This window comes from Notothenia rossii (genome assembly GCF_949606895.1).
Source record: "Notothenia rossii genome assembly, chromosome: 3".
Lineage (NCBI taxonomy): Eukaryota > Metazoa > Chordata > Actinopteri > Perciformes > Nototheniidae > Notothenia > Notothenia rossii.
The window spans coordinates 6,000,559-6,026,146 of record NC_136901.1 but is presented as its reverse complement, the minus strand read 5'-3'; the positions used below and the strand labels follow the sequence as shown (position 1 = coordinate 6,026,146).

General features: G+C 45.0%; 1 protein-coding gene across 3 annotated transcripts in view; it reads right to left on the bottom strand.

The window, feature by feature from the left end:
* pard3ba (par-3 family cell polarity regulator beta a) overlaps positions 1-25,588 on the bottom strand; it is a 133,712-nt gene that overhangs the window by 21,156 nt on the left and 86,968 nt on the right. For 2 of the 3 annotated variants that reach the window (XM_079668318.1, XM_079668319.1), the window contains 3 exons: positions 14,492-14,602; positions 14,120-14,389; positions 6,679-6,790 (listed from right to left, as the gene is read on the bottom strand). In XM_079668318.1, coding sequence (XP_079524444.1) covers positions 6,679-6,790; positions 14,120-14,389; positions 14,492-14,602 — 493 coding nt within the window. Of the gene's footprint in view, positions 1-1,123; positions 1,481-6,678; positions 6,791-14,119; positions 14,390-14,491; positions 14,603-25,588 lie in introns of those variants that run through there. The other variant, XM_079668320.1, reaches the window with a different exon arrangement.

Genomic DNA, 25,588 nt, shown 5'->3' with positions numbered 1-25,588 from the left:
GTGTGAGAGAGAGAGAGAGAAAGTGAGACAGATAGACACAGAGAGATGTTGAGTGAGTGTGTGTGAGTGTGAGTGTGAGTGTGAGTGTGAGTGTGTGTGTGTGTGTGTGTGTGTGTGTGTGTGAGTGTGAGTGTGAGAGAGAGAAAGTGAGACAGATAGACACAGAGACATGTTGAGTGATTGTGTGTGTGCTAGCTGGTCATCCTTCACTCTTTCCTCATTAAAATATGGCAGGTGCATCAGTAAAACCTCCAATCGAGAGAGACACGCACACACACACACACGCGGGGCATATGCTAACCTGATTAACACTAGCATTAGACTAACATTAGTGCTGCCTCCTTCAGAGAAACACCCCCGGACCAGCTGCTCCTGCTCCCTCACTTTCTTCCATATGCACACAGCCACATCTCCGTCTCCCACGCACCCATTCGCCTTTTCCACTTCTTTTATAAATTCTACATTTATAACAGTTTATTTGCACAAAGTTTCTAATTAATTGGACAGCGAGCAAACACCAAACATGTATTGCACACAATGAATATGCATGCTACAACATAACAGCATCTCCCAAAGGGAAATCTCCTTGTATGCCTCAGGTAGATTTTAACGTCATGTTCGAGGACACCCTGCGCTCGCCATTATTACATGACATGTTACTTATTAGACGCTTTTATCCAAAGAGACTTACATACTCAATACTGTGGGCAATCCCCACAGGAGCAATTTGGGGTGAGGTGTCTCAGGGACACAACGACATGCTGACTGCAGTGGGGTTTGAACCTGGCTGTGACCCCCTGATCCCAACACCAATGCACAACCCACTGCGCCACACGCCTCCATAATCTCTACTAAACATTTTCTAAACTATCACGTATCTTTCTTACTCCTCTTTTCCATTCCTTCCCTTGTTTAGGTCGATGTGTCCCACCTGTCCCCTCATCGTGCCAATCCAGCTTCACCCTACTACAAGTGCTAATCTATCTTCCCCTTAAATCTTATTTTCTTAGACTTTGTGTTATTGCTTCGTCATGTTTTCTATTTTGCCTCATAAACACGCAGTGGAGGAAGTAATAGTAATAATAATAATAATAGATTGGATTTGTTAGCGCTTTTACAGGTGCTCAAAGACGCTTTAATAATAATAATACATTTATTTTGGGGGCCGCCTTTCATAACACCCAAGGACACCTTAGAGGGTTACAAATGTACAATTAACATTTACACATTTTTTACCTTACAAATGAAAACAGTGGATTTAGTGAAGTATCAGCCGGGGTAAGACAAGACAAACAACAGGAAATGGACTACAAAAGGACACAGAAGGACACAGGGTACAGGTTATAAAGAAAAGGCCAGTTTGAACAGGTGGGTTTTGAATGTTGTTATGGAATCAGACTGTCGGATGTGTAGTGGCAGGGAGTTCCAGAGTCTGGGAGCCGAGCAGCTGAAAGCTCGAGCACCCATGGTTATGACATGGCTTTACAGATATAGTGAAGAGAAAAGAAAAGAAAGGAACAACAAATAAATATATAGTTAAAGTCAAATAATACAAAAACAATCACACATGAAAAGCCAGATTGAAGAGGTGAGTGTTTTGAAGGTGGTGAGGTCGGTGCAGTCTCTGATGGGTTGTGGGAGTGAGTTCCAGAGGGAGGGGGCAGCGACAGAGAAGGCTCTGTCCCCCCAGGTCCGGTGATTGGTGCGGGTGGGGATGGATAGGAGGTTGGCTTCTGATGAGCGGAGGCAGCGGGAAGGGGTGTGGTAGTAGCACTGTACTTATACTTAAGTAAAAGTAAGAAGTGAGTTAAGTAAAGTACATTTAAGTAAAAGCTAAATATACCAAATCTAAAATAAGTTATTATCTTAAGGGGCCATTCTCTGAATAATATATATTATATCAAAATTAATGATGCATTAATGTGTCTGTCATTTAAATGTTGCAGCTGTTAATGAGATAAACTGCTAGACATAATCATACATAGTAAATAATCAATGATTTGGAACAAAATTAAAATATAAATCCCAAAAATTAACATAATAGGGCTCCACTAATAACATTACCTGCAAAAGAGTTCAAAGTCTGCTGCCAACATATAGTGGAGTAGAGGTGGAAATACTCAAGTACAGGTACCTTAACACAGCTGTTTCTTTAGTACTTTCCAGCACTGTGTAAACACATGTCCCCCTCTCTGTTCTCCTGCCTCGCTCCCACTCCATTATTATCTCCCTAGGGTGCCCCTCTTGTCTTTATAAGCAGCGTTCAGCGTCCCCAACAGTAGACACACAGCGGGACGGCCTGCCAGCACCCCCATTAGCACTGTGAGTGTGTGTCCTCAGGTGAGCGAGAGAAAAAGGGAGTGATGTAAGGAGGCACTTGTGAGCTAAAGGCAGTGGTGGAACAGATTTCACCAGTGAATAAACATCAAAATATAACCAGCGGTCACATCTGCAGCCGGCAATAACTTTCTGACTTCCTAACTCGCAGATCACAGTTGAATACGTGCACATCATTAGGACCGTGGGCGCACAAACCCAACGGGGCTTTTGCCTGTAGGCACATACTACCAGTACGTGTGTGTGTGTGTGTGTGTGTGTGTGTGTGTGCCATCTATCACGGTGACAGGCTGCTGCGTGTTTACTTAATGATGTGGGGGTTTATTTATGAAGTGATGGCCGACGTGTGGGAGAGAGAAAAAGTGAAAGGGGGGGGGGGGGGGGGAGATTGAGACAGCCCGAGGATGTGACATTAAAATATCATCAAGGTGATGGATCTCCACACACACACGACATTAGAGAGAAGTACAGAAAACAGCTGCGCGACGGATGACAAGTCGTATCTGGACTTTTGCGAGTGCCTCTGTGTGTGTGTTTTATAATGACTGAGTGTGTCGTCGTGTGTGTGCTTTTTCAATGACTTCTGTGTTCATTAAGGTGTCACATGTGCTGCCACCGTAGTTTACGACTCGCAGGGTAATGAGTTGAAGATAAGATGCATGAGTTCATGGGCGTATGTGTGTGTGTGTGTGTGTGTTTTCTATACTGTGTGCCTGTATGTCTTTGTTACACTGGATAACATGGACTCTGGAGCACTGTGGAGTCACATGATCAGCTGAAATGCACAAACAGTACTTTTACAAAACAGAAAACATGATATTTTGCTTGAAATTGCTACCTGAGCACTCGAAATGTTCTTCAAAATTCAATTACAAACTACTATCCTCTATAAACAGTATTATACTTGCTTTCAGTTTGTCTATGGATATTGAACAAGTCAAATCAATCCTCCTTTTGACGCAGCGGTCCAGACAGAGACATCAAACGGCAAAACATATTCAGTGTGCAGTTCCTTTGGCATTAGGGCAGGGATATCTAGATACTCTCCAAGGTTTGACATAATGAATTGTGCTACTTTTAAAGCAAGCAACGATGTTTTCAAATCTGTAATCAAAGAGGTCCGCAAAAACCCTATCGACCAATCAGATTGCTTGATTTGACTTGTCAGTTTTATAAATATATTTACATTTCTTCCGTTACGAAACAAACTTACAAAGCATAAGATGGAAACATTTAAGATTAACTTCGACCTCCGGGGGGGTCTTACTATGGAGAAGTGGATTGAGCAGTGCCTATCTCCAGAGAGCACCTAAACTACGACGTGCAGAGCTACGTGAAGAGCAGGTAGACCAACTGGAAAAGTAGCACCATTCAAAAGCTTTCTGATGCGGGTCTTGAAACAAAGCAGAGAAATTATGAGCGTTAGTGGCCACAGGTACGAAAGCTCTCTCCAGAGCTACTGGAATCCGAATCTCGGGGACCGGAGAAAGTGGAGCAATATTCTCGCCACGCCAAGCAACAGCCTAGAACAACCTCAACCTATACAAGTGACCACGTAAGCCATGCTACTGATGCTGGACAGTTTTTCAGTGGATGCACAATAAACGGCAACATACACATTAATGTAAATAAACAGCCAAATAATGGATCAACGCTCTCTGTCTAATATGGTCACTAGCTGTTAGTGTTGTTGCATAGCAACCACCTCGCACTATGTTTCGTGCAGAAGGCAACGGAGGGACTATTTTTATTTTGAACATCATTATTTACAAATAAAAACTATTTAAATTAGAGTGTGTATTTTTCTTTCATACTTGGTAACCGTTTTATAAAAGCAAAAGCTCACTTCAGGCCGTGATATAATGAGCATATACCACGGCCTGTCGTGAGCTATTGCTTAATTATATAACACAATGGATTTAAAGATGGGATATCTGGGCCTCTGCTTCATCGATGTTGGAAAAAAATTACATTCTCACTAACAATAGACCCCTTATCTATCCCTTTACGAATGTGAAGCACAACATTTTACTGTAGATTGTGGAAATATTGAGTTTGAAACTTTATCCGTCTGTACAATAACAATGTCATGTGAAAAGTTACTCCCGACTTACAGAACAAAGGAGTCTATGAAAAGAAAACGCCATGTGGCTTAATTGGCCATCAAGACATTACAGAGAGCCTATCATTAGCATAAAGAGAAAATAGACAGAGCGAAGGGGACAGTGTGATTGTCATAATTACAAGTGTGACCTATACACAGACAGGGAACAAGGGGGAAGGGTCAAATTAGAGACGGCTAGAAAGACAGGGACACTGAGGGAGAGGGGTTAGTGGAGAGAGATGAGGAGGGAGACATGAAGTCCTGTTTGAAGGCCGGGTTTAGCTGCACACACACCCACTGAAACGTGGCTACACACACACCCGCACACACACACACACACCTCGAGATCGTGTATATGGATGACCGCTGAGAGAATAAACAGAGACATGAATAGATACTGAACCACAAGCTTTTATCCACGCTTTTGTTTACACCAACGTAGCTTAGTGGGTTCCTTCTCGAGCAAATGCACACACACACACACACACACACACACACACACACACACACACACACACACACACCCCCCCCACACACACACACACCTTCCCTTCCACGTATAAACCACTCAGAGAGGGAGCTCCTGGTCTTGTGTGGAGAGCTTGGATAAACCTTTTGAACCGTTCAAGGCTACAGAGATAGCATAAAAGAGCACCGCGGCGCTGGTGGTTGAGGCGGCAGCTAAAAGGCTGATCACACGAGGCCGAAGCCAGCGATAGAGTGCCGCGCTCGAGTGGGCCGCATTTACGCTGTAGTTGTACCACACGGAGAGAGAAAACAGGTCCATATTTGTGGAGTAATGTCCTCGTGTGGACACAGTTAATTCCACAGAAACTGAAAAGGTAGCAACCATCCACATAAGCACTCTGTCTTATTCCAGTCTCAAATGTTTATGTATTTGCATCCACACAGTTCTGTTTACTATATCTACTGAGAACTGATTGGAAAGCATAGATTTATTTCCAGTTGTTCGTACAATACAATCATTCTTCCATCGTCTCCTCTCTTTTCTTTTTGTACCTGATATTACTTCCCAGGTGTTTTACGGTTTTACTGTTTCTTCGCCACGTGTGTGGGATTGTGAGAGGGGGTGTTTCATTATCGGGCTCCTCAGGGGACCAACATCCCGCTGGCTTTCACCGTGGACACACCTCTGTCTTTTTTTTTGGGTGAAAAACAACAAATGAGGTCAGAGGTTGCGCCTCACGCTTGCTGCGCTTTAATTGCATCAGTGTTTGGGTTCTGAAGGCGGCAGCGGCACATGCTGCACAGGGAAGTGTAATGAGTGATGAAAACCTTTGGGCCCCAAGGAAAGCAGCCGGAGAGTGTCTCTGCCTAATGAAGACTGGTTGGCAGGGCCTCATTGCTCAATATACACGTGGAAGCGAGGAAACGAGCACAGCAGGAAGCACGTCGTCGGGTTAGTGGGTGTGTTGTCAGTAGGTCCATCCCAGATTTCCCTCGCAAGCTTAAAGGAAATGCCTTTTGAAAGAATTCTGATTTGGTTTAAAGTGTGATTTTCTGCATCCGTGGGCACGCAATTAATAAGATCCCTTTTTAAAATGTCTGATAAATGGCTATTGATTTCCGTGGTGGAGTTCGGGAGTGTACGGAGGTAAATGAAATGATTCCTCAGGCCGGATCGATACAGGCTCAGGGACATGCAGCAGTGCAGCTTGCTTAGGAGAGGCGGCTGCAGGGAGATGTCAGGCCCCTCGTCCAAACTATGTTAAAGAAAGAGAGAGAAGAGGACCGTAATACCAGAGGGAGAAGAGCGAAGGGAGGTTGTATTGAGCTAAAGGAAAGGGTGGATGGAAATGTCACCGGTCTAATATATCTCTCCATAAACTAAACGAGGAGGAGAGCGGGCGCGCCTCGGTGGCACACGGCACCTCAAAATGTTAACAAGGGAACTGAAAATAGCCCGAGAAAGGCTAAGGGGGAAAACAGGCCGGCCGCACAGGAACACCGGAGGGCTCTGGAGACACGTATTCCTTCATTTGACATTTCAATCTTTGAAAATGGTTTCCATTGTGGGCGTTTGGATGGATATTTAGGCAAGGCAAGGCAAGTTTATTTATATAGCACTTTTCAACACAAGGCAATTCAAAGTGCTTTACAAAAAATGAAAGACATTAAGAAAATGGCATTTAAAAACAGTCTTTAGGGCAAGAAGCGGAAAAAAAGCTCTCCTTGTAAACTAAAAAGCTACACGCAACAGATTCATGCACACTTACCCGACTCGGGTCGTTCTCCAGCGCTCTGCGTCGAGCGGCTTCCAGCTCATCGTATCCCGGAGCGGCTCGGTTCTGCTGGTACTCCCTGCGTTGCCCCTGGAGACGTGGATCACTGCAGACAGACAGACAGAGAGGGTGTTAGAAATGGAAGATAGTTGCCGAGAAGCTATTAGCTAAATCTTGTGGATTTAGGTAAAAAGACCAACAGGGTTCTCATCATGGCCTTCAAGTCAAATTCCTAAACTCAATCCAGGTAAACGGTTTAATTTTCACCGCAGCTGGGGATTAAAAAGGGAAGCAAAAGCAAGGTGGAACATGGCACATTCAGGTTCATCCTTTTCTTAAATCCACCTGTATTTTTCTTGCCTTGCAGTGACAACCCTTGACAGCGCGGGAAGATTGACAGGCAGGCAGATAATATCCACAAAGTACTGCCTCCGAGAAGACATCAGTGCATGAACTGAACTTTCCACAGCTGACAGAGGAAACCAAGGTGGGAAAATGGAGCAAAAAAAAGTAGGGAAAGGCACTTGATGGATGTGCCTTTTCACTGTAAAGTGACATAGACCAATGCGGCGCTCTCCTCAATTCAACTGCAGACGCATTGAAAAGTCGTCACCCGAATGATCCCACTGCACCTGACCTTCAAGTGACTGAAATGTGAAAAATAAAAATACCTCGGCGACAAAAAACACAAAATGAAAAGATAAGAACTAGGACAGAATTGGGACAAAATGTAAAGAGAAACATCATCATGCTCACTGGACCTTAATGCTAGATAAGCAACACACACCTGGGAGTACAGAGCATGCATAAACAAGAGTAAGGACACACACACACACACACACACACACACACACAATGGTGCGCCTGAGTGAGCACAATCCTCAGCATGTGCTAGCAAAGTACGACACAGTGCTGCTGTTTATCTGTGTTTACTGGCGGCATTGGAACCCGTATCTCATATTGACACTGATATGCTGCTCGTTTGCTGTTTCGTCTGCGGGAGATACACTGTGTACAAATATTCCAAAAAAAAGGGGCAAACTTTGCAGCCCTTCTTCTGCCCTGCAAAACTCAAACAAGTACACGTAAGGAAGACCTTTGTCCGGCAGGTAAACACCCACGCAGCCTTCATCAAACGGGCGTTGTGTTGTACATGCTAATGGTCTGACCCCCAGGCAGATATTGACCGAAAAAGAGCGTAGGAGAGCGAGACACAGAGCAGATAGAGAGGTTCATTAGTGAAGTACATAGCTTACGTGTTTAAGTCTCTCTTGTGACCCTGCCTTTAATTAGAAAACCTGGCTGACAGTGTGAACCTCAGGAATGTGTAAAAAGTGTCTGTTTCCACGTCGAGTTAATCCTCGTAATTGAGTATTTGGGACTCGCTGTGACAGGGTGAACATGTCCAGATGCATGTGAGTCATAATGAGTTATACACACTTTAGGGCTACTATGTTGACATGAAAAATGACGCTATTATGTGCCTGCTGCCATTGGGAGTTTCCAAAAAAAAACTGTCGATGCTACTCCTAAATAAAGGATATATCCAACGTGCTAATTGTTGCTTCTCGAGATCGCCTCAGTGGTTTGTTTCAACGCTAAGCTAATCAATGCTAATCTCCGTTTCCCATAGTGCAACAACCATGCTGTTCAGATATTCACACCCTAATCTCCCGTCTTATTTATTTATTCGCTTATTACTTGCTTTTTATTGCTCTTACTCACCCTCTGCCCATCAAACAAACAACGGACCCTCAGAGAACGGATGCATGACGCCAACTTGTGTTTATTTATTTATTTTTCCCGCCACTCCTCTTCTACCGAACCCATTAGCCAATCCCTGGGCCCGTAATTAAAGCTGCCATGTTGATTGAGCGTGCGTGTCGCTCTTCCAATGAAACAATACTGTAATTATCTCATTAAGCCGCGGCCTCCATCACTGACATCGCCAAATATTATCATATTAATAGCTGGATAAAACATTAGTGGGGGTGGGGGTGGGGAGTTTGGTGAGCAGCAGGTTGATGGGCTGACACTTTTAGCGGGCTGCTTTTACAGTGACACAAGAGGGAGAGGATGTGTGTGTATAAGTAGACACATTTATTCTGTCCTAAATGTGTGTGTGAGGGAGACAGGAAGGCGCCCCTGTTGTCATCAGCAGCTCATAACGGCTGCTGATTGCAAACCTGGGACCAGTTGCATAAACACAACAGAAAAAAGCTTTGGTGATTTAAAATGCTCTCGATAGAATAATATGATTTGACTGTTTTTGACACAGAGAGACAGCTGGGCTCAGACCGGTTGTAGACAGACCCCCGTGTTAGATAGATTTCCTATCTAACATGAATCAACCTTAAAGTCAGATTGCGAAGGGAACCAGGGATTTGTGCGGATTTCCCCTCAAACAAACCTTTTATATATGATGTATGGAGGTCTAAACCACATAGGGGTTTGGGCTTGTCCACATTCTTTAGTTCAGCCCTTCAGGAAGAACCCTTTTTGAGCATCTATTTCCAAGAGGGTGGTAAACTCATATGCATCAGCCTGAGTGTCGGACATGTAAATAGACCGCAACTAATCAATACATCAATAAAGTCTTATTTTGCCATATTAGCTCAACCACAGAATTTGCTACCACTTAAGCCAGACGTGTTTTCCGCGCAAGCATCATAATCCATGCATATTTCAGAGTATCTGACTATGCAGGTCGATCTGAGAGCGCACCGAGGGAAGTAATACAGGAGGAGGATGGAGACGAGAGGAAGAGGAGATGAGACACAGGATCAGGAAATGAAAGATGCACCAGAAGACAGAATGAGAGCAAAACCAAACAGCGAGATAAAGACGGAGATGGAAAGTTGGAAATGAGTGAAAAGAAGGAGCAGGGGAACTGGAGTGAGAACAAAAACCTTCAGATATGAAAGGGTAGCGGGAGAGAGTGTGAGAAATGCAACTATCCTGTGGTGTGAGCCTGTGTGGGGGCAGACTAATTAGGAAGTGTGCGCCGCCGGCTGATTTGGTGACTTCTTCTCGCTGCGGCCAGCTGATTTAAACACAACACACTGGGGGGAAAACGCTCAGGCAGGCACTTTCTTTCTTCACTGCCTGCGAGCTGGAGGTAAGCAGACATCAAAGTGCGTGGTCAATGTTTGATTTCCTGGTATAGCTTTGGGAATAGAGTCAGACAGAAACTCTGTGGAGCTCCAAACTGGAGGCAATGGAGAAACAACAAGCTTTTTAATATCCCTCTACATAAACACATGTTCCTTTCTGTCCGAACTCCAGGCTGTTGCTCTAAAACACTGGATCCTACACTTCCCATGGTGTAACTAACACTACAATGCCCTCATACTTCAGACCCCCTTTAGAGCTGCAACTGTTACCTATGGCGTCTAACAGAAACAGACAGATTACTCATCATGTTTCTGTGTTTGGCTAAGTGCTCAGCCATAAAAATGAAACGTGATTAACTCACAATCTAACACTAGTCCTCCGTGTAACTGACCATGAACAAAGGAAAGGCTGGGAGCTGATTGGATGCAAAAAGGGAAGTTGCTAAGATAGAGCTCTAATAAAACAGGCTTTAAAGACTTAATACGCAGCCTGCACTAATGATGTGTTGTTTTTCCACTTTGAGCTCCTCCTAGGGCAGGTGTTGTCTAAATCCTAGCAGGCTGTGTTCTCTGCATGTGGATGTCTTCTTATATAATGTGGCTTTGCACGCTGGTTTCTTTTCCAGTCTTTCCTCTCTATAGGAGAAGAAATCTGGAAGAAGAACATTATTCAGGAATGAGAAATCTACATCCAAAGCAGCTTGTAGTTTCTATCACAACATGTTTCCACGATTAGTCGAGGCTGTCTATAGTGACTTTGACTTTGCCGCAGTGTCAGGTGAACTTAAAGGCATGTACTCCTCGTTGTAAAAACCTGGGAGCATGCTCACTGATGTCTCATTTATTTGTCTTGGCTTACAAGCTCACCTTCATCTTGCTTTTCTTAGCGGTGCGTTTGACAACACACCCCTCTCCCTGGAGTCGTTACTTCTCTCTGCCTCGGCCTCTCCTCTGTTTCTTGCTCCGGCTACGAGCGGTGCCTTCTGGCTAATAAAATTTGACAAGCATAGCTAACCTTTTTTCTCCACAGGTCAGCCTCTAGCATAGCTCTAATCAGATGTGACGCCCATCACGGCACACACCTGCCATTGAAGGCCTAATGAAAATGTCCAACGGTAAATTAGGGAGACAGCGCCGGAGTCCACTGTTGAGGGCTCTGACAGGAGGGGAGTTGTGTTGGGGAGGGGGGGGCTATCATGTCTCAGTTGGCACAACTATGCAAACACAGAGTGGGCAGAGGCATGCACATTTACCTTCAAAAACATTTGGATAAAGCTCGATTAGCATTGAGGATGTCTCACTTGCATAATGAGCAGCATCATTAAAACGATGATGAAAGATATGTTGTTCCCTTGGAAACAATGAAAAAGATGTGCATGCCGCAGCTATCAACGAGTGCTTTGTGGGAACATAACGTACTCCGACACGCACTTCAACTCATGAATATATATATATATTTGACACACACAGTAGGTACGCTTACACCCGGGATTTTTGTGTGGTGCCATAAAAAGCCGCCGGACCACACACAGCATTGTTGCTAGGCTACAGCAGGTTTTTCTCGCCTAGAAAAACACTACAGGAGGGTGGCTCTGTGCGCGTCTATTTCTGTCTGTGTGTACGTCTGTGTGAATGAAAGCACGGGGGTTCCAACCTCTAGCGGGCTGCGTTGTGTTTTAACAGATGTGCAGACTTTGTGAATGAGCCCTCGTCCCAGCCGCAGGTGGAGGAGCGGGGATGAAAATAACCGCCGACGAGGCAGCATGTGGATGGGAGTGACTGTGGCGTCCCATCAGGCCACACTACCTGATAATACTTACTAATATACCTCTATTTCTATGGAGGTAGGAATATCACTCCTAGTGTTAAAGCATGGTTAATATTGCATTTGTTAGATTTCATTTCAAATGGAAACAAATTAATAAGATGTGTCAGGAGTGGAGACAACATTATAAAAGGGCCCCACATGATAATTCTCAGGTGTATATCAGTCTGTAGTGTCTCTACTTTAAAGAGTCCTCTCCTGCTGACGTTCAGGTGTATATCAGCATGTAGTGTCTCTACTTTAAAGAGTCCTCTCCTGCTGATGTTCAGGTGTATATCAGTATGTAGTGTCTCTACTTTAAAGAGTTCTCTCCTGCTGATGTTCAGGTGTATATCAGTATGTAGTGTCTCTACTTTAAAGAGTCCTCTCATGCTGATGTTCAGGTGTATATCAGTATGTAGTGTCTCTACTTTAAAGAGTCCTCTCCTGCTGATGTTCAGGTGTATATCAGTATGTAGTGTCTCTACTTTAAAGAGTCCTCTCCTGCTGATGTTCAGGTGTATATCAGTATGTAGTGTCTCTACTTTAAAGAGTCCTCTCCTGCTGATGTTCAGGTGTATATCAGTATGTAGTGTCTCTACTTTAAAGAGTCCTCTCCTGTTGATGTTCAGGTGTATATCAGTATGTAGTGTCTCTACTTTAAAGAGTCCTCTCCTGCTGATGTTCAGGTGTATATCAGTATGTAGTGTCTCTACTTTAAAGAGTCCTCTCCTGCTGATGTTCAGGTGTGTATCAGTATGTAGTGTCTCTACTGGGACATGTCTCCATGCTCTAATGTTCAAAAAGGTATTTATTTTTCTCATACTGCCTGTGCTGCAGCACCTCTTTTCACCCTCTGTCTGAAACCAGAGCCCAGCAGACCATTTACATGCACACAAACCTAGATAACACACTACAGGAACGGGAGAACCCTAAAAAGAATAATATGGCCTCTTTAAGAGTACCTTTCATTTGTGTTTTGGCAATATGGCCGCCCACTCATGACGCCAGAAGACATTTATTTCTGTCTTTCTTTGTCCCTGGAGACCAAGCTAACAAGCCAAAGATGGCCCCTCATCCATGATGCTAATGCTAAAGACTATCTAATATACATTATGAGCAAACGGGGGGATGGAGACTGGACACACCGAGAGTCACAGCGATGGAGAGAGAGAGAGAGAGAGGGAGAAAACAGGCTGGTAATGAAGTACCCAGCACTAGTGGATGAGAGCTAAAGTGGTCTAACAGATCTGTCAGGCTGCTAGACTGTGGCTAATTATCGCTCTTCCTCTTTTGTCTGCTTCCTCTCCTCTGTCACTTCTTCCCTCTCGAATCTACGCATTTCTCTCTTTCCATTTTGGCTCTCACTTTCTCCCCTCCTTCTCTACACCTCTTTTTCTCTGCGTCCCTCCGTCTGTCACTCCTCTCTCCGTTCCCATCTGTCTCCTCTCCATGTCCAACCCTCGCCTCCTCTCTGTGTCTTCTCTTTCTCTGGATGAGATTGGGTGTCTGGGGCTTAGCTTTTTGATTTGCAAGTCAATAGTAATTTCTGTCAGAGAGTTTGTGTTGAGGGAAGTTTTAATGTGGCTGTATTATTTCCTACGGGGAATGATGAATTTGCATTAGAATCCTCTCTGGATTTACTGATTTTTTTCTGTCTCCCATACAAAGCCGGCTGCAAGTTAAACTCTGAAACTCCAGCAGTAATATATAATACGGTGGGCTCTGACGTCCGGGTATGATCATAAGTAATACGTTTGACTCACATTCAAGCTAATTCTTTCATTGTATTGACTTAAATTGCTTGTTAGATACCTCCACCTTCACTTCTTTGAAAGGCATGCAGGAAAACTTTCAAATTCAACTCGTGTTCACATCCATACTCGGTTAACAATGAAAAAGGGCTGTGAAAAAACTGACTTTTTTCACAGCCCTCTGTACTCATTTATATACGTTATTCGACATCTTTTGCACACCTGAGATTGACTCAAGTAATTCCAGTCGCCATCCTTTAGCGTTCATATGTGTATAAAGCATCTGCCTTAAACACATTATCGTGCGTGGTGTGAACAGACAGCTGGTGGTCTGAGAAAAGAGTTTAATTCAAATTCAACCTTGTGCTTTCAGGACGTGCTCTGCTGCACCTGGACCCTGTATGTATTTATGTGTGTTTGCACTTCAATAAGGTGAGAAACAGGGAGAGACAGTGTCCTAAAAGGAAGGGAAAACATGCATGTATGTAAGAGTGTGTGGGCGTGTGCATAAATAATGGTGTTGCTACAGTGTAAGCATGCATTCATGTTTTATGCATTTTCTGGCAGCGCATGAATTTAGATATGTGCAAATACTCCCTCAGTCATGCCGGTCAAGCCACGGTGTGTGACCTTGGGTGTACCTGCACAACTAGCTACACAGCTACACACATTTAAAAACACTTATATGTATTACAATGCATGTGGGGTCACATCAAGAGAGTACCGGCAGAAGTTTGGTCCTTGAAAGTATAAAGAGTGATCACCTGTCTGCCTGTGTGGGCGGGGGTCTTGACTTGTTGACCTTGGCGTAGAGGCCGTCCAGCTCCTCCTCCGAGGCCCTCAGCGGGTTGGACCCCCCGGTGGGCGGGGCCGGGGAGGGCGTGCGACTCACAAACGCCTGGGGCGATGGCGGCGGGCGGAAGTTGCTGATGCGGGCGTAGTTTGGGTCGCTGTCGTCGTCTTCCACGTCGGGGAAGGAGGCCGAGTCGGGGGTGGCGTGGCCAGACTCGATAGTGGCGTAACGCGGCTCATAGCTGTGGGGCATTTAGACACATCTGGCTTTTTTGGCACTTTGTAAGGAAATACAAACTTGAAAGTATAAAAACACACAGAGACATATTTCCTTCCACTCATACCCGTCTCTTTGGTCCGGGATCCTGTCCAGCTCCTCTTCACTCAGGGCCTCCAGTTTGTTTTTGGAGGATTTGCCAGCATCTTTGCTCTTGTCTTCCTTCTTCTTACCAAACCTGGACAACACCAAAAGAGACACAAATACAAAGAGGTGAGTATGAAACAACCTGAACGACTCTTCCTTTCTTTATAATACTGAAACCTCAGGAGGATGACAAACATGCTTTTATTTTGAAGGCAAGGTTTAAGCACCAGGAGTTGATGAAAAGAGGCTGTTTGACTCAGAAACACAAACACACACACACACACACACACACACACACACACACACACACACACACACACACACACACACACACACACACACACACACACACACACACACACACACACACACACACACACACACACACACACACACACACACACACACACACACACACACACACACACACACACACACACACACACACACACACACACACACACACACACACACACACACACACACACAGAAACCAACTGTGTGTTCATTAGTGGCTTTGCCTGGAAAAATACTGCTTAATGATAGATATGGGTATAATGTCACAGCAGGTACTGATAATCCACTAGTGTGTGTGTGTGTGTGTGTGTGTGTGTGTGTGTGTGTGTGTGTGTGTGTGTGTGTGTGTGTGTGTGGGCACATGAAAAAGAGCTATAGCTGTCACGCAGCATATGGAGCATGAATATTTGAACATTTTGTCCACTAAAAAAGCAGTTACTCCACAGTGGGCTCTGTTTTTCTTATCAACTCTGCCATAACGACCACCATCATCATTATCATTCTGGAAGTCTCATTTTACAAAATATACTCGTCACCTCTGTTCTCGTTTTAATGAAGCTCACACATGGAAGAAATTAACCAAGGCTTTTCCCTCTAAATATTTCATATCTCTCCGTCGCTATTTCGCCTCCTCCGTCTCACAACCTACTTCTTTCTCTTCCTCCTCTCGCCCTCTCCGAGCTCCCGCTGAGCCGCTCTAATGTCTGTGTTTATCTCATTAACAGCGAAGGCACTTCTCCTCACTGCTACAGGCGGGAACGTGGCCTGAATCCTAACCTGTTGGCCCTGGCCAGCATCAGAGCCGCAGTGAAGCCACATTGACCTGGCACCGTCCTGCAAACCAATTAGTGAAGTTTTTATCTCCTCTCCACTTATACCTCTGGGTTTCAACGTTGCCAGCAGCAAAGCCGACACTCACATGGCTTGTGATTCGCTGTGAAGAAGGCACAGACACCAAATGATCTTCTTTTATTTCGCTAAGTTTGTATGTCCTATGTTTAAGAGTCTGGCAGAAAGGATTCACCTCAAGCGCTTAAAGGGATCCCGACACTGCTTTAATCTAAATGTGGTGGATTCAGTCGAGTCTAGTGAGAATATGCTTTGTTTCAATTGAATACACCTGTATGGGTGTGCAGGGCCTTTAAAGTGGACCTATCATGCTATATTTGAATAATATAGTGTAGGACCATACCTATATAAAGGCATATTTATACTTTTTATTTTTCAAAATACCAAACAGATTATGCATTTTAGCCATTCCCCATTTCGCTCAATTTAACACTGTCTTTGCATCATGGGCTGATTCTGTGAGAACAGCACCATCTACAGGCCTGGCATATGTACTACAGCGTCTCCAGCGCTTTCCAACAGCAATGTCCGTGGCTGTCTCCTCCTGATTGGTGGAGTTGGCCCAATAGCCATAGCGCCACTTCTGTGACGTCATAGAAGTGTTCAAATCTGGATCAGTCTGTATCAGATCCGTTGCAGCCCCTTTTTAAGAGATTTGAGTATGGAGGACAAGAGAGTGGGTTGTGTTTTCTGACAGTTGGTGAGTTCCCTGGAACACCGGGGGGACACATATTCATGTAGAAAAGACGTACAAAAGTGCATTTTGCATGATAGGTACCCTTTAAGTAATGAGTAGTAAACCAACTACTGGTAAACTGAAGTGTACCGCACAAGTTTAAATCTGCAGCATTTGTTTAATCTTTATTTTGTATCCAGGTGACTCCCGCTGAGCCCTTGCTGCTTTATCTTTTCCCCACCTCACTTCCTAGAGATGACTTGCCGCAGAAGCAGTGTGGGCGCTGCCGCAGCGTCTTTTTTCTTCTTCTCGGGACTATTTAGATTTTCTAAGCACTACCCACATTATGCAGGAGCCAAAAGCAGCCTGCCAATTACCTCACTTATAAGCATATAGAATTCAACGCTGAGTAAAGGCAGTATCAGCTTTACTCCTCTCAGTCTGCATCAATAGACACGTAATTATATTACACCTAAATATGTGATTATCCAAAATCCTAGGTTGATCTTCCTAAGCTGTCTGATAGATTCACTCTATATACACACACACCCACCCACCCACCCACCCACCCACCCACACCCACACCCACACCCACACACACACACACACACACACACACACACACACACACACACACACCTTAATCAACATTCAGAGGGGGGCAGAGGTCCACAGTTGGACCCATCATTATATCTGCATTAATTAGGAAAGCCACGTTTTCTCACCGCATTGTCTGGGAAGAAGATGGAAGTAAGGGGGGGGGGGGGGGTGCAGGATGGGTGTGGGACTCCCAATTAGAGACATGTACCTGCCATGGGGGAGGTGGTTATCCCCCGCTCTCCTATTATCTCACCCCTACTTCATCGCCAAATCTTCTCCCACTCTTTTCTCTCTCTCTGACTATATTTTGTTTCATTACTTTCTCTATCCTTTGTTTCGTTTATTAATTCTTAGGACAGTTTCTGCTCCGTCCCTCTTTCAGAAATGTGACAGTTAATTTCCTGTTGGGTGCACCGTGGCAGCTGGAAACAAATCAATGACAGAACTATAAAACGAATGCACAAACATCTACAAAAGCAGCTCTATAAACCGACGTTACTCACACACTATACATCAATACAACACACACACATACTCTGTAGGGAACTGCAAACCGTCTCAGGGAATAGGACATCTCATTAACTTAGCATTATCTACCTACACAACCACTCCATCAAACTCTCATTAGGAGGAGGTAGGGGGTCCGAGTGAGTCAGTCTGCGCTGGTGTTCCATTTAATACACTCCCCACCGTCAGAGGAGCTACCGAGAACCATTAGTAGTGTGTCGATGTCATCATTAGCCCGCAGACTCACGCCTTCACACTGGCATCACCTCCGTTAGCCAGGCAGCTTCAAAGTAGACGACTCTGGACTGATGTGTTTGCATTGAACTCTGGGAAAGACAGTTCCTGCGAGTATATTTGACACGAGGGCTGAGGCAAACTATAATCGACCAAGGAGATGTCTTTACAGTACATGTCACGTTTTGTTAGACGAAAATCCAAACACTATTCACCCTTGTATGATGTAGAGAAAAGTCTCCCCCTCTCATTATGGGCAATGTTACACCACTAGGTAATAAAGGACTGTCCCTTTAATAAAGGAATATCTGGAGTGTAGTTTTTAACATGGAAACATGGCTGCATCGATTTTTCTGTCGATCAACCGACATTGTTGCAGCTCTTCATGTCACTATGTTACACTGCACTACAAATATATACGGTATATGGTATTTAAAGCCAATTTTTAAAAAGAGATGCACGAGGAAATGCAAAAAAACTGAAAAAGATTTACCCCCAAATACATTCACATTATATTTGTACAGTTTTGTTGTCATCTATTTCCTAAGGAAGCCGTTTCGGGACTCATTCGAATATATATTTCTTGAAGACACAACGACTCTTCTTCTTTTCCCTCTTTCAATGTTCCTGAATCCCATGTGAAAAAAACGACGTCTGCAATCATTGACGATGACGACGGCACTTTTCAGAATCAACAGCGTGATTTGGACGGCCAGCCAGTCGCAGGGCTGCAAAGCAAGCTGCAGCTGAGAAACTGGACTGACTGTAATTGCTACAGCTACTGTCATTCTCATTACTGTAGGGGAGGTGGAGGAAAAGGGGGATGGGGGGGGGGGTCAGTTAGCCGTGCTCTAATGAGGCTCTATATGTAGCAGGGAGATCACAGCTAGCCAGTGTGCTGATGTCACCGACCTGACCTGTGCAATTAGAGCGAGGGAGAGGGAGGTCTATTAGAAAAACGTAACAATTACTGAACTCTCTCGATTCCTGCAGCCACCAACTAAACACCCCATCTCTGCAGACAGCGTGACGGCAGCCCTTTTCCTCCGTGAATCTTTCAACAAGTCATTTCTTCGCTTCCGCTTTCAGAAATAAGGGCGCTTTGTTTTCTGCAATTGTGACAACAAGTCTGGCGCTGTGCAGTGCCTGCAATCTTAATAAGCTTTTTCAGCAGGGAGTCGGTGGGTAGGTGGTTATAACCAGGAACAAGAGTGTGTGTGTGTTGAGGAAGTCACATCAGGACGAGGACGAGGAGGACCTGACGTGTGTTTACGTGTGTTTACGTACGGTTAAGGATGGCTGTGTGAAGTTTCATTACATTGACTTTTCTTGGTCGTAACCTCTGAGAAGGATGGGTCATCTCCACATAAGCATTAGCCGTGTTTAGCCTCACATATGAATGCTACCTGTTCACCAGTAGCAGCAAGTAGAATTAGTTGAAGAGAAACTGCTGTAACTTTTTCTGCAGTGTTCTGCATGTCTTTTAAATTCTCCTAAAGACGATTGGACAAGCCTCATGGTTTGATGCTCGAAACTTAAATCACTATAATCAGAACACTGAGTTTAAAGCAAGTGAGACAACAGGCTAAATATCCTATTCGTCTTGGAGAATGAATGAAAGTTAGGTAGAGCGGTTAAAAGAGAAAAAGAACGAGTGAGTGAGAAAAAAAGGAATGAAAGGAACAGGCTAAATAGACGATCTGCCTTGGAGAATAAACTAGACACTGAGAATAAGCAGAGGCAGAGAAGAAAGGGAGGAAAGAGAGGGGTGTGTGAGCCAAAAGCTCCCGTGAAAGTGCAGCTGGGGAGGAATAAGGAGCTTAGGAATATATAGAAGCAATGCAGCTGCGCGGGGAGAACAGTTAATCAGCCAAGCAGAAATGTTATCGCAGTAATTAGATTGCTCTGTATGTATTTGGAGAGGAGTACACATCTCTCTGTGGAGTTTGCAGTAAAGAGGGTGGAGGTAGGGTGGGAGAGGAGCAGAGGGAGAGAGAAACGGGAGACACACACAGAGAGAGATTAACACTGTAGAAGGTTGTGATGTAACACGCAGCCTCCTTCTCCTGTTCTGGCTACGGTGAGACAAGTCGGAAAGTATTTCTGGATGGAAATAGACAGAAAGATATTCACGGGCAACAAGCGGCCTTTACATTTCTACTGGTTTCCTGGTGGAACTGGGGATCAGACTACAAGCAGACCGCCACCCAAAAACAAGGTCAAGCCAGGCCACTCGCTTTGATTGACAGCACCATCAGCCAATCCTCTGCAGAGAGCCCCGTCTTTGATCGATATCAAAAAAAGAAAAATCTGCCAGCAGGTCCTGAGTTTTCCCCACTGGGCATAATTAAATCAGACTTCCTCTCCATATGCCCTGCGCCGTATACCAGCAAATTGGCCCAAATCAGCTTCCATTAATGGCTGATATTAGCAGCGATAGCACTTTATAAAAAAAGGAGAGTGTGAGAGATAAAACTGCAGCTAGATCCACCCGATGCTAATCGCAGTTAAAACAGCTTCACTTAGAGCGTATTAATTATGCAGGGGGGAAGATGTGTGTGTCGAGGATTCATCATTCATTATTTTGATCTCTTATACTTGAACGTGGGTTAACTCAAATGCACGAGCACATTCCTGGAAATAATGAAAGGTCAAAATGGGAGAAATCAGTGGAATTTCCTTTTTTAAATGACTGTGGTGTGCAGGAGGGCAACATGGAGGCAGACAGACAGGTATGGACACACAGCAGATTGCTCTCAGGGGGAGGGAAAGAAGCAGATATGGAGCGTAATCATCTTAATCAACGCCTGGACAGTCCCTCGAGTTCTGATACTGTCAGACAAAGAGAGAAAAAGGGAGGGGGGGAAAGGGAATAGGTAAGGAAATAAGAAGAAGGAACAAAGAGAAAAGGAAGGAGGGATGGGAGAAAGAAGATGGAATATAGGAGGAGGGAGAGAAAAGGAGAATCTGGAGGATGCATGATGGATAACAGGGACATTACGAGAGGAAGGGGAACGGAAGAGGGAAGGAGGGATAGAGATTGAGATCAAGGAAAGGGAATGAAAAAGAGAGAAAGTAAAGAAACATGGGAGAGCCAATGAGGAGGTTTTGCGTGAGTTCCTGCCGCCTGGTGACATATTGTCTCTCCTTTAATTGTTTGCATTCTGATTCGTGTCATTTTTCCACAAAAACATCCGTCGCCATCGGCAATTTGTCTCGTCTTCCCTCCCCACTTCTGTCAGGGAAGCCTTTCGTATTTAACGAGAGCACTGGGCTTCATTCTCACACCCTGCCGTCGTCAGCTGTGTGTGTATACAGTGAAAAAACACATCAGTGAGTGGGTGGTGACTGCAGCGACTCCTCCACCCCTCTGGTGCTTTATGCTAATACATTTTAAGTGAAGAAAAAAAGCAAGATTCATAGCGTTTTCCTGGCTGGGGGCTTGGGGGGGGGGGGAAAGGCTAGGTCAGCGTGGCTCCAGATGACAGCCATTGGCAGAGAGGGAAAGGTCGCACTCTGGGCTCCCGCGGCCCTCCACACATCGTCGGACAAGAAACACTTAACCTTCTCCGTCTGGGAGGCGGAGGTCAGGCTCCCCGTGTGCTTGGGCGTCAGATGTCCTGCATGTGTGTGTCATTAGACATTAAGTGACAGAGGAAGTCCATCCATCACTCGTGGCATGAAGATGACTGTAAGGGACATTTTGAGGTGTAATCGCTTCCTGGCGCCCTGATGTGAATGCAAATTGGTTATTTCCTGTGGCCACGTGAATACCTTTAATTGGCGGCTGAGCGATGGGCAGTGGGCGGGGCGAAATGCCGCTGAGCCGTCTGGCCGATACGGATGCGTCTGCTCTTCAAAGCCACCCTCCCTCGGGGTCGCTCCAAATGTCATAACTCGATAGGAATTGATGGATCGTGAAACTGATCAACACAAATGGAAGTCTCAGCTTCTCCGTCTCATTTGATAATTACCTTATGGGGATAATAATTCACTGTACCAATGTGCGTATCATGTTCCTCAGTCGGATGAGTCACAGACGTTACCGGTAGGAATAAAACATGTTGAATGAGATTTCTGCAGCTTGAAAAATGGAAAGAGGACATTAGTGAGTGATTAGCTCTTGCAGAACAGAGACGCTATCGGCCATTAAGCTGATATATAATAGAAGATGTGGCTGACTACGGAAGTTAGACAAGAGACAATGTAATTATACAGTACAGACTTCCAAAAAAACGTCCCCGGGAAACTCTGGAAGAAGGAGGTAAACAAGTCGTTTGAAGCCTATGAATAAAGTAATTAATTCTTCCACTGCTTCGCTGGAGCAACGTCACGGTCAAACTGCAGAGGAGTGAGCCGGCACTCCCCCGCGCTGTAAATAAGACGAGAGCTCGGAGACAAACGGTGTGGTAGAAGAAGGTGTAGAAGTGGGAAGTGAAAGGGAAGGAGGGCGGGGAGGCCTGTTGTCACTGCCCCTTTATCAGCTGATATATATGCATGAGGATTTCCTCATCATCTCCACTGTCAATTCCCCGTCCCTCTGATATTTGACTGACAGCCTCACATCAACTCCAATAAACCCGCACATCATTTCAGGAGTGCTGCCCATCGCGCCGGATTGAGGGTGGAAACGGGAGAAGCAGGAAGTTAATTTGTTTTCCGGCGGCTGCCGTAGGTGATAGCGGCCGTGTCTGTTTGCCTCCATGGCGAAGTTGTAAATTAGAATTATGCCTCAATAGACGGGACGGAGACTGTTACGAGAAAGCTCATTTTCGAAGACTGGAAGGAAATACTTGGCAGCTTCTTATATTTCGAGCAGCAGGGAGCAAATTGTGCAAGACTGTGAATTATGAAGAATTTAAGAAATAGCTGTCATTTTTAAGACTACATCCCCTGTGAGGGCCGATCCATTGCTGAGTGTTAAAGGGGACGTATTATGTTCCTTTTGAAGTTCTTATTTGTATGTTGTGCGTCTACTGGGACATGTTTACATGCTTTAAAGGTCAAAAAGGTCACTTTTCAGGGTTTTACTTACTTCAAAATTGTAATAAAAAGTAAGCACTGTCTTGAATCAAATAGAGAAAACACAAAGAACATCTAATTGCAGACGATGAGATGTATTAACCCTCTGTGGGATTTGCATGATTTGTGTCTCCATTGGATCATTCTAACCTCTGGCAAACACACACATGTAACACGACCACAATCTGCCAGGCTTTACCTTCCCTCCCATGGACACATGTATTCAAGTCGGCTATGATTAGCAGGCCTCGTCGGCGCGCTCCATACGTGTCAAGTGATGCAGAGGAAGTGATTTGTGGTCGAGCATATATTATTTATGGTAAAGATAAAGAGATGAATAGAAATGAAGTGAGAGCGAGCCATAATGCTTATCCACAGGAGGAAGGTTTGTCCTGTGTGCAAATTCTATAGCCTTATGCATATTTTACTAAAGAGAATACTAGCATTCATAAATACTCTCTTGAAGTGCATATTTCATTTTCAGGGCAGCTAACAGCCCTTAAATGCCAGATGAGACGATGGATCAAAGAAATCCACCTGCAGCGCATTAACCATAGCCAGGATTAGGTAATGCTCCTCCAGTTCACCCCCACCGCGGCTTAGAGTCACCGCTGACACACCCACACAAACATGTCAGGGATTTTGGGATGCCAAAACACTTTTGACAACCAGGGAGCGTTCAAATAGTTGTCTACACCTATCCTTCCTTTCTTTTCCTTTCCTTTGCTTGCTCTTCCTATGCATTTAAATGTGCTATGAAGGAGCTTAAGACCACTAAAAGACACCAATTACCATGTTGATATTTTCTGTAACTGACCCAGAAGGGCTAAGTGCAGCCATGATAAAAGATGTTTGGGTTCTCTAGATCTAAGGTAAGGTGCTTCATTGCTTCCTTTTCTATCTCCATTAAAGGAAAAGCCTTCCCACAAGGCTTTGCGGCAGCGTCATTCAAAGCAACCATCCATTCGGCCGCTGCAAATGTCAGCTATGGATGAATTGAAAACATCCTTCTTAGTAAACGTGATCGCGTTTTGGACAGAAAATGTGTACAGTACTGGATGTGTCCCGACACATTGTCATTTCTTAAGTCCTCCTTTGTAACTTTCCTTCACGTTTTCCAACGAGGTCAAGGAAAGGTGGTTAGTAAAAGAGTTGGGACGCAGCCTAAAAGAGCTCAAGGAGAGGGACTGAGTGTTGCAAAATGACAGCAGTAATCCATCAGAGATCAGGCTTTGCTTCCGTAGAGCGCAGCCCACCCCCGACTACCTTTCAACCCGGCGCATCCTGCTGCGCCGCGATAGGACGAGAGCGGAACGGACGCCGCTAATTGGCTTGCATCCCTGTCGGATTTCCACATCCAGACAGAGGGAGAGAGAGAGTGGGGGAGAGGATATATATCATGTTGTATGAGGATTTGTAAACAGAGGATCAAAACACACAGCTTTTCATGTCCTTTGAATTGTCGGAGGGGCGGGGCCGCGCTGTGAGCCGAGGGCGACAGCCGAACATTGATCCTGAGTGAGTGACGCGACAGACGGGACCTGTCAGGAGGCCTGGTGGGGCGGCGGAGCAGTGACACACACAGGGACGGTTCACACACTCAACATGCACAGAATAAACAACTGGATGTCACTGGATAACAAGAGGATGTTAGTCACAAGTCCTTCAAACACTGACCTCCTGATGTTGAAGCCATAATATGTGTGATCCGGACACAAAAACAACCCTCTAAGCTAGAATGAATGCCACTGAAGGACGGTGGTTGAGAGCACTTTACTCTGAGATAATAATATCTTTGGCAGAGGTTTTATTGAAATGAGAGATGTAAATATCCTCGTTTGATAAAGACATGTGAAACCTCTGACCAGGTTCCCCTCTTTGTTCTGAGGGAGTGTGCGGATGTGAGAGTGCAGAGCCCCAGTGTTAGTCTTTCCGCGGTCTGTCACTGGCGCAGCCCCCGAGGCTACGTTACAGGGCTTCACCGCTGTCTGCTGAATACAGACAAGACAGGCAGTCCCCCCCCCCCCTCTCTGAGGAAGGTCTGAAGGGCACCGACGTTTGTCTCGGCTCGTTTCGGAGAACCGGGGAGACGGGAAGCGAACGGGACTTTAAACGTGGTGATGTGAAGGAGAGGAGAACATCTGAGGGCATCTCACTGCACGTTGTGGGATTTCAATCATATCACAAGATTTTCATCAGCCAAATGATATCCTGGATGTAAAAAATTGTAAATCAATTAAAAAAAACTTGACTGTACTGTATGTAAAAGAATGACCAAATAAAAAGGGTCAGAGATGGATTTAGCAAAACACAAATGTTTCCACAGCAAATGTGATCTCCAGAGGTCACCTCACACCCAGCTGTTTGCAGTACACTGCCGCCAAAATCAACTCGCTCTTCAAATACTGCCGCGGCTAAACTAAATATTTACGTGCGCTGAAAGGACGGGGCTGATTTCCAGCGTGTTGTTGTGCGAGCTGCCGTTCCACACACTTCCATTGCAGAGGTAAATTGAGGTCATATGTTTATAATATGCCCTTTTCCTAATGCTGCCATTGGAGTAAAATAACATTTGAGAGCAGCAATTAGATTGAACCATGCAATACTCCGTCTAATTAAGTCATATTTCAAGTTCAATAACGATCAAGCCGGCCAGATAAAGGCCAGGGAGAGAGAGGGGAGAGTGTGTGGAGCAACAATCTGCAAGCATTTTATACAAGACTGCTATTGTTTAGTCAGCAAAGCACTCAGACGCTGAGCAGTGGGCTGCTGAGGAGTGTTTCTGACTTCACAAGGATGACTGGGCGAACAGGGAGAGGAGAAGGTGTGTGTTTACATGCATAGACCTGCAAGAAGGTTTTAAATAAGAACATCCAGGGCATTCTCACCAAA